Genomic DNA, 13508 nt, shown 5'->3' on the forward strand with positions numbered 1-13508 from the left:
CACCAAAACTGAATCTTCCAATTTCAGACACCCTAAAAATTCTTGAAGTTACCATTGATCGACACCTAACACTTGAGAGTCACGCGAAACTCACAACCAAGAAGATGTTCCACTCAATGTGGAAATTAAAAAGAGTAAGACCTTTCTTTCCAAGGACCGTCTTCCGTACCCTGGTACAATCAATGGTACTCAGCCATCTAGACTATTGCAACGCACTCTATGCTGGCTGCAAAGAGTAAATAATCAAGAAACGTCAGACAGCCCAGAACACTGCAGCTAGACTCATATTCGGTAAAACAAAATATGAAAGTGCTAAACCCCTACGAGAAAAGCTACACTGGCTCCCACTTAAAGAATGCATCACGTTCAAAATATGTACCCTAGTTCACAAAATCATTCATGGAGATGCCCCAGCTTACATGTCAGACCTGATAGACTTACCACCCAGGAACGCTAAAAAATCATCCCGCACATTCCTCAATCTTTACTTCCCCAACTGTAAAGGTCTAAAATACAAACTAACGCATGCGTCAACCTTCTCCTACTTGAGCACACAATTCTGGAATGCGCTGCCGTGCAACTTAAAAACGATCTATGAACTAACTTCCGCAAACTACTGAAGACCCATCTCTTTAACAAGGCATACCACAAAGATCAACAAATGTGAACTCCTACACATATATCCAGTATTGCCTTACGATATTTGCTTGTTAAACCACTATCATGCTTTATCATTATCATGCTACCCAAGATGTTTATTTTCTTATATATTTCTTATATATTTCCACTATTCATGATGTATTGTAAGCCACATTGAGCCTGCAAAGAGGTGCGAAAATGTGGGATACAAATGCAATAAAATAAAATAAAATAAATAAATAATTGTACACTTACCACAAAAGTGTAGCATTCTGTAGATTTAGGTTTATTAGAATTTGATTTACCGCTTTATCTGGTGTACAGATCAAAATGGTTTATAATCATAGCAAATGAAACGATTAGAAAAGAACAAAATCTTGAACAGGACTGAAACCCAGTTAGGTCACTACAAACAGAAAAGGGAGAAACAGCAGTGGGTAAATGCAGGCAGCATGGAGACTGTGGAAAATCCCACAGAATTTAGGTGTCACCACCACTTACGCTTGCTCTATGGCAGATGCAGCCTTCAATGCATTTTATTATTCAAAGAACATGCTCCTTTTCTATTTCAGCAGTTCAATATCAACCAGATGGTGCCTGTTTCCATTTGGCATCTGTGACTGCAGTTTCCGCTAACTCCCTTGTATATGAGGTGGGTTTGTGTTTACAGGACCATCTCAGTGAGAAATAGCCTGGCCATCTGTCCTGTGGTATATTATCAGAAAACTCTGCTACCAAAAATTGCAATCCTCTTGGTTAGCTACAGGCCACCCCAAAGCCCATTTTCTTCTCCAGAAAATGACTTTGATGTGTCTGTAATCTCCTCATTAAAGCACAAAGCTCCAGACAGAGGACCCCCTGGCTTCATTTTATGATTATAGGGTATTATATTAAAGAGTGCATAAGTGGCGTTTACTTACCTAAATTCATTCACCCTAATCCTATTCTTTAAGCTATGGGAGAGAAGAAAACAAAGAGAGAATTAAAAATGCCAGAAATGAGATCTAAACACAGAACCATTTCAGTAATTCCTAGAACTTGAGGGCTTCTGGTATTAGAACATTTATCCCCAAATCCCAAATGTATACCTTATGCACAAAGTATAAAACCACTAATTTAAAAAAATACTATTTTCTCACACTTTTGTCCTATAACTCAATAATTTAATCTCCTTCCAGCCTCTGACATTTAACCAGGCTGAGTCCACAATACTTGGTTCGCGAACTTAAAAAACCCCAAAAACTACCATGCCCAGGGGGTGGATTTGCCCGTGACCATGCGCAATAGTGTTTTGTTAAGGTCTATGCAGGTTGTTTGGCATAATTTGTTCCAACATTGGCAATGCATGCCTACTTATACGGATTTTTTGGCTCTGGAGGGGAACCTCGCTTTTCCCCCGGGGATTCCCTGGTGCTACGGAATTGGGGTCAGCAGGGGTATTTGTGTGTTGCATGATAATGGAACCCTTAAATCATATAATAGTATTGTGGACACTCTCCATCCACATCCTGGAAACCTTTATGCATATTTGCAGGTTGCTCATTATGTGTCCCATCTTTTACGTACTGGATGTGCATTGAACGTAGTATCCAAGCTGCAATCGTTTTTTTACTTCCCATAAGGTGACTTGTAAGGCCCTGGTATTGTTGATGCCTGGGAAATCGTACGCTCTCAAAGTGGCCATATGATCAGCTGAATTGAGTCAGGGGGTGGGGGGAGGCGATATTTGCTATGTGGCATCTCGTGCCGAGGATTGTTTATAATGCTCGCTATAAGGAATGCATGTTTCAGACTCTGACACAGGCATATTTTTCACCGAGACAGGCATTCCATGCGGGGTGTGCCCCTACCTCACGATGTGCAGCTTGTGGGTCATTGGAAAATACCCTCTCTCATGCACTTTGGACCTGTCCGGTAATACGGGACTTTTGGCATTGTATCCTTTCGTTCATTGGTACATTTTTTTTCTCTACCCTCAGATTTTGCTCCCTCCAGCTTTCTGTTGGGGACGGAAAAGTACAGAACATTTTTATCCAAAGGGCATCGATATTTCCTGTATAAGGCATGTGTGGTGGGTGTGAAGTGTATTTTACAAACCTGGTGTGTGCCAGATGCTCCTTCTCAGTGGCACTGGCGTAATGCGATTCAGCAATTATTAGTTTGGGAGGCCCGCTCTGCCTCGCTTACGGTGAAACGGAAGAAATGGTTTTGGATTCCTACGTGCAGGGCCTGTCTCCTCGAGCGCGCAGCCTCCTTCTTAATGCTCAGTCTCTATAGTTATTTGTGTGGAAGTTGCTTCCTGATAATTCAATTAGGTTCCCTGGCTTTAGTTAACTTGGAGTGGGATGGGGTGGTTGGGACATTGCACTTTTGGGTTGGGAGGTTTTGGCGTTTACTGGGGAGAGTCAGAAGAGTTAGGCTCTTCCTATGTTTGGGCTATAGGAACAACATTATAAGAGGAATGTAACTGGGTTGGGTATGGTTTCGATTTTGTTAGGCTGGGATTTGAGTGGGGGCAGAGTGATGGGATGCTGGAGAGTACTGGGAGGGGGGGGGGGAATAAGGTTAGTGATGAGTTGGGAGGTAATAAATTGAACAAAAGTATTTACTTCATTCTGCATTGTAATGTCTGACTAGTGATATTCCTTCTCAGCCATTTTTCATAATCTTTACTCTTAATCGTACATATAAGGAGTAAGGGGGAAGAGAATAGATTTGGGAATAGGGGGGAGGGAGATAATGTTTTTTTAAGTTTTATGACGGTGCTTAACCTTCATTTCCCTTTGTATAATCAGATTCTTCGATGTTTATATAATACTTTGTCATCAATAAAAACGATGAACATAAAATAGAGGGGTGGGGTGGGGATAAAATGTTAAAAGTTTGATGACGGACTGTATCATTTTGTCTTTACTGAGTACATTTTCATATTTGAATCTCTGTATATTCATATTGTTGAATATGAATTGTCATCAATAAAAATGCTGAACCATAAAAATCTACCAAACTAATCCAAGTCATGAGATGTTTATCCGGTCCTTGTTTTTCAGCTTCCATGTTGCTCTTTGGAATACAAAAGAAATAGAAGACCAGGACTGAACTAGCATAGAGTTGGGCAGACAATAGTGCATCACACCTATTTCTACCACCTATTTCTGCATCTGTAATTAAATATCTCAACAAATTTAACACATGCTGCTATAGCCGAGACTGTCACCAGTTTCCAGCCATGAAAACGCATGTTAAATTAAAAAACAAAAGGTCCCCTTTCAAGTGTAGCGGCTTGAATGTAAAGGGGCTACATTGCCTGTGTAGAGTCTACCAAAGACCCACCAGGTCCACTAGGAGGTCATACTGCTAGGAGTCGGGTGGTTTTTGCAAGATGGCTCCACCAGGACAGGAGTGAGTGGGGATTGTTTTTGATAGGAGACACCACCAAAGTCAGGCACTTGTGGTAATACTCAATCTCTTCTGCTTCAAAACAAAACCTTTACCTCTTTCCAATGATTTGAGCATATGTCTTCACCAGATAATCTGAGATGTTTCTCCCTGTCAGATTCTGGAGGATATCTGTGGTCTTTTGTTTCCTCTGATTGCCGGAAAGAGAAAAAAAACAAGCACATCTGCTTAACCAGAGAAACAGAATTCACAGTGTGATGCTACTCTGTGCACAAAAAACACCAATACGATATAGATATGTTCAACAAAAATAATAACAGGAAGGGTAATTTTACAACAAAGCATCTAAAGAGTGCCCCCTATATGCATACATTTTTACAATACTAGCACGAAATTGCCAGCAGGGGCCTATTTGCAAGGGGGCATACACCAGGGATGTAGTTTTTTGGAGGGGCCTCAGGGGCCCAGGACCCCCCAATCTTGGCTCAGACCTCCCTCCAGTCAGGTGCACAGGCTTTCTGCGCAGTGCCGCTTTTAGAAATGGCAAGTTTTGCCCCAAGTCTGCTCTCTCTCCATCTCTTCTCTCCTGCTTCCTACCCCCCTTCCCTACCTCTCTTCTAGTACCAACAGCGCAAGTCCATAACCCGCTACTAAATGGACTTGGGAAAAATCCACAATTCCGGAAATAACATGTATAGAATGTTTGTACGTTTGGGAAGCTTGCCAGGTGCCCTTGGCCTGGATTGGCCACTGTCGTGGACAGGATGCTGGGCTCAATGGACCCTTGGTCTTTTCCCAGTGTGGCATTACTTATGTACTTATGTAATTAGAGCAGGCTGCTTTCAGCAGGCATCGGAGCTTTCTCTCTGCAAGGTCCCACCTATATGGGAATAGGAAGTTGCATCAGAATAGGCAGAACCCTGCGGAGAGAAATCTCCGATGTCTGCTGGACACATCCTGGTCTAATGGCTGCTGCTGCCAGATAGGTAGGGAAGACCTTGGGGAGGGGGAAGGAAGGGAGAGGGAGCGATGCAGAACCCTTGGGGAGTGCAGAAAGGGGAGAGATCATAGGAGAAATGCTAGACGATGGGGAGAAGGAAGGGGGGAGAGGGAGTGATATTGGCCTGAGACTGGGGGGGGGGGGGGGGTGTCAATGCTGGAAAAGAGGGAGATGGGGGCCGAGGGAGGGCAATGCTGGAAAAGAGGGAGATGGGTGCCGGTGGGGGCAATGCTAGAAAGGTGGGTGCCAAGGGGGGGGGGGGCAGGTAATGCTGGAAAGATGGGGGCCAAGAGGGGAGGGCAACGCTGGAAAAGAGGGAGATGGGTGCTAAAAGGGGAGAACAATACTGGAAAGATGGGGGCCAAGAGTGGAGGCCAATAAAGAACTGTATTTTGAAAGTATTAATTGGAATATGTCAGCTTTGGGAAATGTGCATCTCTGATGTCTTGCATTTTAGTTTTTGTTTCTCTGTTTGCTGTATGCAAGCTCTGACTTCTCCAGGGTTCATTTCAGTCTTTTCAGCTCTATATTACTAAGCTGTGGCCCTTTGTTTCCTATTTGTTGATGGTCTGTTTGTGTTTTGTGCATTTGACCAAGATGTGGTATTCTACTAGCCTGTGGCTTCTGTGTAGAGTTCTGTAACAGTACTGTTTATTCTTTTTTCACTCTAGGTAGTATGTGGTGTGGGAGTGCTGGAGAGGGGATGAAAGGGAAATGGGAAAAACCAGTAGGCAGATGAGGAGTGAAAGAAGGAGACTAATGACTAGAGGATGGAGAAAGGGAGAATGAGGGTAAAATTAAATGGGCAGATGAAAACCATAGAAAAGAGAAAAGTGAAAGAAAAAAAAAAGAGATTAGAGCCAGACAGATATATAGAAGACAAAAGGAGAGAGAAGTGGAAAGGCAAACCTGGAAAAGAATTTAGGAGAACACTGATCTAAGGAAAGTGGAAAAGAGACTGAGACCAGCCCAATTAGGAAACAAAATGCTCAAAGAGGAAGAGAATGGGATATAGTGGACATAGGTGGGGGGAGTAAGATGACAGAATGGAGATACTGAATTGGGATGGGGGGGGGGGGGGGGGGAGAGAAGGAACGTAATGGAATGGGATGGAGGAAGATGCCTGGAGCAGGGGGGAAGAGATGATGCTACATCAGGTAGGAAGGAAAAGGGGATATTGGAGGATACTGGACATGGGATGAGTACAAAGACGGGAGATGCTGGAAATGGGGGGGGGGGGGGGGGGTAAGAAAATGATGGGGATGCTAGACACTGGATGGGGGTGGGGACAGAGAGGGGATATCCTGGACATGGGAAGAATAGGGATATAGGGGAGGCTGGATAGTAGGACGATTAGGGTGGTGGGAGGAGATGCTGGATTGAGGTAAGGGGAGGAAGATATGCTGGACAGAAGAGAGAGAGAGAGAGAAAGAGAGAGAGAAGAAACTGGTCAGAGGAGTGAAAATATAAAGTGAGGGTGCTGTACTGAAAGAAGGAAAGAAAAAGTGCTGGAAAAGGAGAGGGTTAGCAAAAAACAGGAATAACAGGATGAAAAATGGGATGGTTAGGGTGAGGGAGATGAAAAGCTGTAGGTAGATGTGGTTTAAAAAAAGGAATATTGAATACTAGAAGTCTGAGCAAATTGAGAGACAGAAAAATAAATGAAGAAAGCTGAAAGTGAAAAGATCAATCAGAGAGGGATATTGGAGAAGAAGTGAAGAAGGCAGGAAAGGAGAGAAGAAGTAGGAGATGGACGGGAGATCTTGTAAAGAAAGTTAAGAAAAGCTTGAGGAGGGCAGAAACTGGAGCCTGGGACAAACATGATTAGAAAAAAACCCCCAAAAGAACCAGACAACAAAGGTAGAAAGAAGAATTGTATTCTTAATTCAGTGAATGGAAAATGTTAGTTTTACAGTAAGGTAAAATTGTGCCTTACCTGCTGATAATTTTCTTTCCTTTACTCGCAGCAGATGAATTCAGAAACTGGTGGGTTGTGTCCATTTACCAGTAGGTGGAGATAGAGACAATGAATTGAAGGCAGTGATACCAGATGGCCAGCTCATCCTTCACTCAGTATGTCTCATCACAAAGCAGCAACAGACAAGAGACCCTGAAGCCATCCTCACCACCAAAGCATTACAGAAATCATTGTTGTATTAATCCAGAAACATTCTCCTTTGTACTTATGTTCTGTTATGTAATAACAGAACCGCTGTTGTGAACAGGATGCTGGGCTCAATGGAACCTTGGTCTTTTCCCAGTGTGGCATTACTTATGTACTTATTATGTTAGTTATTTTGTACTTGATTTATTTAGTTCCTATTTTATCATCTAGAAACAAGAGAAATCACACAGGAACAACAAGGCTGACAAAGAGAGGGATCCTGGATTCATTGGCTATGAGTAAAGGAAAGAAAATTATCAGCAGGTAAGGCAAAAGTTTACCTTCCTTAGTCTCTGCAGCAGATGAATCCAGAAACTGGTGGGATGTACCAAAATAATCCCTAAAGAGAGTGGGAAGCTGCCGCCCCTGAGACAGAGCCACCACTGCAAAGGAAGCAGCTACATCCACGTGATAATGCTTCAAGAAAATATGCAAAGAGGCCCAAGTAGTTGCCCGACAGATCTCATCCAAGGCCAGCACACCTGTTTTCACCCACGAGGCCCGACTGCAGTCTTGTGGAATGGGTTCTCAAAGCCTCTGACAGAGCACAGCCTGCCAAAACATACGTGGAGACAATCGCTTCCTTAATCCATTGGGAAATAGTCACCTTAGACGACGCCAGAAGAACAAACAGATGGTCCAAACGCTAGAACTCATTCGACATCTGCAAATAACGGAGGAGAACCCACTGAACATCCAAGAGTTTTAGAGTCATGAAATTCGGGAGGAAGATTATCCTTCGTAAGACAGGTAGAAAGTAATTGACATGAAAAGCAGAAACCACTTTTGGTAAGAACAAAAGAACTGTACACAAAGTCACCCCAGAATCCAAAAACTGCAGAAAAGGGTCCCGGCATGACAAGGCCTGAATTTCAGAGTCCCTACACGCCAAGGAAAGAGCCCCCTTTGCGAGGCACTATGAAGTAAATCGAATAGTGACCCAAGTGAATCTCAGAGGAAGGCATGGGCACCACCGTCCCCAGGTCCATGAGTGACTGCAACTTGGTTTTGACAGCTGCTTGTTTGGAAGCAGTGGCATAATGGGATTCCAGGAACACCTTGCCTACAGGCAAGGAGAATTTGAGCTTGTAACCATCTAGGTTGAAGTGATCTTGGTCCACTCTTCGTGGAAGAGAGTCAGCTGACCCCCTATCCTGAGTGCCGAAGAGCAGACCTGCACCCCATCACTGACTGGCCGTTCCTTGATGCGCCACCGCACCCGAAGGCCATTTGTCCCCTTGAAAGCAAGAGCGCTGCTGAAACCAAGGGTACTGAAACGTCCTCATCACTCGGCCCGGCCTGTACCGACGAGCTTCCCGAAGACAAGGTTTACCAGCCCCCCTCCCCCTCAGAGGGTCTAGGCTTATCCTCTAGAAGCCGCTGAGACTTAGAGACCCCCCAAATTCTTAACAATCTTCTCGAGATCCTCCATAAAGAGGAGCTTGCCCCGAAAAGGCAACCATATAAGATGTTGCTTGGAAGCCATATCCGCAGCCCAGTGATGAAGCCACAACAAATGGCGTGAGGAAACTGCCAGAGCCATTTGCTTGGCTGAAGCACACACTAAATCATACAGAGAGTCTGCCAAAAAGCCAGCCCTGACTGCACGAGTGGCAAGGGAATACTCAGAGCAGTACCTAAACTTGGGTCCTGTTCCAGCACCTGCTACAACCAGCTAAGGCACGCCCTAGCAGCATAAGAACTATAGATAGAGGCCTGCAGGGTCAGCGCAGACACCTCAAAGGTGTGCATGAGGGAGGCTTCCAGCTGATGATTGTGCATGTCTTTCGTAGCCACCCTTCCTTCCACAGGGAGGGTGGTCTTCTTAGTAACCACTGTTATTAAGGTTTACACCTTAGTGAGAACAAACTTTTCAGTATGATCCGCCGCTACAGGCTACAGCCGTAGCCATCTTCAAACCTCCCTCGGGTCAGACCACTGGGCCAAAATCAGCTGCTGAATGGCCACATGCACGGGAAAAGCCTTAGAAGGCTTCTGCATGCTAGCCATCCCTATGAAACAGACGCACCTCAGAGGGATCGTCAGGTTCCTCCTGGCATGACTCTGTCCTCCATCTCGTCCGCACAAGAAGGGCGTAAGAAATCCCCAGAAAAAGAAGCCAACGAATGGGGCACAGAGAGAGGATCTAATGACCCCCACCTCTGAAGCTGAGTCCAGGTATCTTTGTTTCTGAGCCAGATCCTCTGGCAGCCCAAGCCCAAATCCGGAGGGGACACTCCCTGGGAAGGGATCACAGGAAAAGACTGCTGAGTTAAAGCTCTCTTTCACAAATAGGCCTGGTACAGAAATAGGACAAACTCCGGGGAGAAAAACATTCCTAGAGCCAACAGGCCCGGCAGCAAGCCCAGAAGATTCTAATGCAGAGCAGGCTCCCCCTACAGCAGAATCAAGAAGATCCGCACCAGGCCTTGAAGGGTCAGAAGCCGCCATCAACTGAGAAGCAGGAACCGCGTCTGAGTGGGAAACAAATGACTCGGAGGAGAGAGAAGTGCCAGTTCCCACCAAAGCCTCCGAACACCCCGCCACACAAATGCGCACTGCAGAACACCATTTACCGCTGTGGGAACAACGCTTGGCGGATTCTGCCGCCATCACACCTCACCCTCTTGTCAGCACCAAAAGGCAAATGCAGGGAACTCACCAAAAGAAGCAGGAACCTCCCAGGAAGAACCCATTGCCAAACTTATAGACAAGGGCTAAAGAGGTGGCTCAGAGAGCGCTTGACAAAGAGGAGCCTCCCTGGTGCCAGTTCTCTATGTGGCTTGTCACTTTTTATTTATTTTCAAACATAGCAGAACTGGATTTTTTGTTTTTTGTGGTGAGGAAGGCTACAGCCCAGTTCAGCCCAAACTACCAGGGAGGCAGGGGACCACAGGGTGAGGCAGGGACCCAGAGCACCAGGTACGCCCCCAAAGCTGGCTCCACTGGCCAAACACCCCCAATTTCAACTGGCCAAAAAAGGCCCAGGAGATGCCCCAGAAGAGAATCCAAGAGCTACTGAGAAGCCATCTACCACCCGCTAGAAACAGAGATTTACTGAGTGAAGGCGGAGCTGGCCGCCTGGAATCACTGCCTTCAATTCCTTATCTCTATCTCCACCTGCTGGTTTCTGGATTCATCTGCTGCAGAGGCTTAAGGAAATTTAATTTACACTGCTTTCTTTATAGTTTGAAGAGTTCAAGGGGCTGTTTCTATTCTCTTTCTCTATGTTGCACTGCCTGCATAGTATGGCATCTTGGGCTTTAAGTTTAATTTTTGTCTACATATCCATATTTTAAGTTTGTGGTCACTTATTTTGTACCTGTCAAGGGTCTTTTTGTGTTCATTGTTTGTGACTGAAGCCAGGTAGTCTGTTTGCATGTTCAGTTTCCCAATAGGCGTATTGATGTTCTAGGTCTGACTGCAATATTTATTGTGTTGCATTATCCTAGGTAGGGGTCCTTGTTGTGTTACTTCTGTAAGTTAGTGGTGTTATGCTAAAGTAGAGTAACTCTATTGATCCTGAGTGATTTTTGTAGGGACCAGTTGTTTCGTGGAAACATGGATCCGGCTGGCCAAGGTTAGGAGGGGAGGTGGGTTTGGTCTGTTAACCGTACCTTAGGTCAGCTAACGTTAGCTTTTTAGCTGTCCCCACGTTTCTGGGTCTTTGTTCGCTGGTGACCGGTTATATGTGCAGATTTGTTTTAGGTAGCTTTGCTGCTAACCAGAGAAGTATTTCACCCCCGAGGGTTCAAAGGACTGAAGTTATCTCGGTTTAATATTAAAATTTTGCATAAGAGCTGTTTTTGTACGTTTTCTTGGAGGCGGGGTCTGCAGTTTGCTCATAGCTTGAAACTCGACTTTGCCTGAGCTGTGACTAGTACACCTTGGAAGAATCTTATGTTTCAGCCAGCCACACCCTTATTTTTGACAGTGTTGCCACCAGTGCTTCATCCAGCTTGTTCCAGTCCGCACGATCCTGCGCTCTCTGCTTGCCCCAGTCTGCCTGATCCGGCTTCTCCCTGCTTGTTCCAGTCTGCATGATCCAGCTTCTCCCTGCTTGCTCCAGTCCACCTGATCCAGCTTCTTCCTGCTTGCTCCAGTCCGCCTGACCCAGCTTCTTCCTGCCTGTTCCAGTCTGCCCGATCCAGCTTCTTCCTGCCTGTCCCAGTCTGCCTGATCCAGCGTGTTCCAATCCACCTGATCCAGCTTGTTCCAGTCCGCCCGATCCGGCTCTCCCTGCTTGCTCCAGTTCGCCTGATCCAGCCAACTTGTTCCAGTCCGCTGATCCAGCCTCTTCCTGCTTGCTCCACCCCGCTGATCCAGCCTCTTCCTGCTTGCTCCAGTCCGCCTGATCCAGCTTCTTCCAGATTGTTCCAGTCCGCCCGATCCTGCTCTCCCTGCTTGCTCCAGTCCATCTGCTCCTACCTGTTACAGCCCACGTGATCCAGCTTGTTCCAGCCCGCCTGTTCCAGCTTCTCCCTGCTTGCTCCAGTCATCCTGCTCCAGCTTGTTCCAGTCCGCATGATCCAGCATCCCTGCTTACTCCAGACCTCCTGCTCTAGCCAGCTTACTCCAGACTGCCTGATTCAGCCTGCTCCAGACTGCCTGATCCAGCCTGCTCCAGACTGCCTGATTCAGCCTGTTCCAGCCCGTCTGCATCAGCTTGTTCTAGATTGTTCTAGCCTATTCCAGTCTGTCTGCTTCAGCTTGTCTAGTCCGCCAGCTCCTGCTTCAAACCATTCCAGCTTGTTCCAGCACTACTGCCGTGCTCTCCACCGCACTCACCTGCTCTCCACCGCACTCACCTGCTCCTGCCTGCTGATACCCAATCCACCTGCTCCTGCCACTCAACCTGCCTACTAGCCACTCACCTGACAGACTACCACCCATCCCGAAACCTGTCCGCCTCCCAGCCCATCTTCCTACCAGCTCATCACTCCCCTCCCCGACTGATCACCCTCACCACCTACATACCTGTCCTGTGAACACCTCAGTCACTACTCATGGCCCCCATCCACATCCTATTCCTTGCCCTGTCCCTCCCCAATCTTTTCCCCCTCCAACCGCCATCCACCACACGATCTCACTACCCATCCCTGTCCTCTTCCATCCTCCTCGCTACTGCAATACCCTACCTACCCCTGTCCCCCACCACCTCACCATCCCTACTGTCTTCCTCCTCCTTCCTAGCTCTCAACCTTCAACACCTCCTTCCTGCCATGAACCCTTCCCCTTTCTTCCTAAGCGCATCCCGTCTTCGTCGCCTTCGTCGACCTTCCTCTCCTACCCTTCTCCGCACTCTCTTGCTCCTTCTCCTGCTATCCGCGGGAGACATCAATCCCAACCCAGGTCCCCCACACCTGTCCTCGCCCTCATCTCATCTATGCAAACGTTCCCGCGATAGCTCCAATCTCATCTCTATCCCCCTTCTCCCCCCCTCCTCCCTCCCCTTCTCGTGCGCCCTGTGGAATGCCCACTCGATCTGCAACAAACTTCCCTTCATCCATGATCTCTTCATCTCCCATTCCCTTCAACTGCTCGCCCTAACTGAAACCTGGCTCACCCCTGACAACTCTGCCTCAATCGCAGCCCTATGCCACGGAGGCTATCTTTTCTCCCATTCGCCCCTCCTAGCTGTCCGCGGTGGTGGCGGCGGCGGCCTACTACTTTTGCCCTCCTGCAGTTTTCAACCTCTCCCCCTACCTCAGTCTCACTGCTTCTCATCCTTTGAAGTTCACTCCATCCGTCTATTCCACCCACTGCCACTCAGAGTTGCAGTCATTTACCGCCCCCCCCCCCCCGATAAATCCCTCCCTTCCTTCCTTACCGACTTCGATGCCTGGCTCACCGTTTTTCTCGAGCCCTCATCCCCATCCCTCATTCTTGGTGACTTCAACATTCACACTGATAACCCATCCGACTCATATGTTTCTCAGTTCCTCACTCTTACCTCCTCCTTCAACCTCCAACTGAGCCCCACCACCCCTACTCATAAATCTGGCCACTGTCTTGATCTCGTCCTCTCTTCCACTTGCTCTCCTTCCAATTTCTGCGTTTCAGCTCTTCCTCTCTCTGACCATCACCTAATCACATTCACACTTCAGCACCCTCCCCCTCAATCTCGCCCCACACTAACTACTACGTCCAGGAATCTCCAGGCTGTTGACCCCTCCACCTTATCCTCTTGTATCTCTGATCTCCTCCCTTCCATCTTGTCCTCCAAATCTGTTGACAAAGCTGTCTCCACTTACAATGCCACTCTCTCCTCTGCTCTTGACACCCTTGCACCGTCCATCTCCCGTC

General features: G+C 47.0%; 1 protein-coding gene across 1 annotated transcript in view; it reads right to left on the reverse strand.

The window, feature by feature from the left end:
* ABCA1 (ATP binding cassette subfamily A member 1) overlaps positions 1-13508 on the reverse strand; it is a 706841-nt gene that overhangs the window by 245258 nt on the left and 448075 nt on the right. Inside the window, 2 exon segments of the mRNA XM_030194329.1 lie at positions 1560-1592; positions 4134-4228. Of these exon segments, the coding sequence (XP_030050189.1) occupies positions 1560-1592; positions 4134-4228 (128 nt within the window).

The sequence above is a fragment of the Microcaecilia unicolor genome, chromosome 2 (assembly GCF_901765095.1).
Source record: "Microcaecilia unicolor chromosome 2, aMicUni1.1, whole genome shotgun sequence".
Lineage (NCBI taxonomy): Eukaryota > Metazoa > Chordata > Amphibia > Gymnophiona > Siphonopidae > Microcaecilia > Microcaecilia unicolor.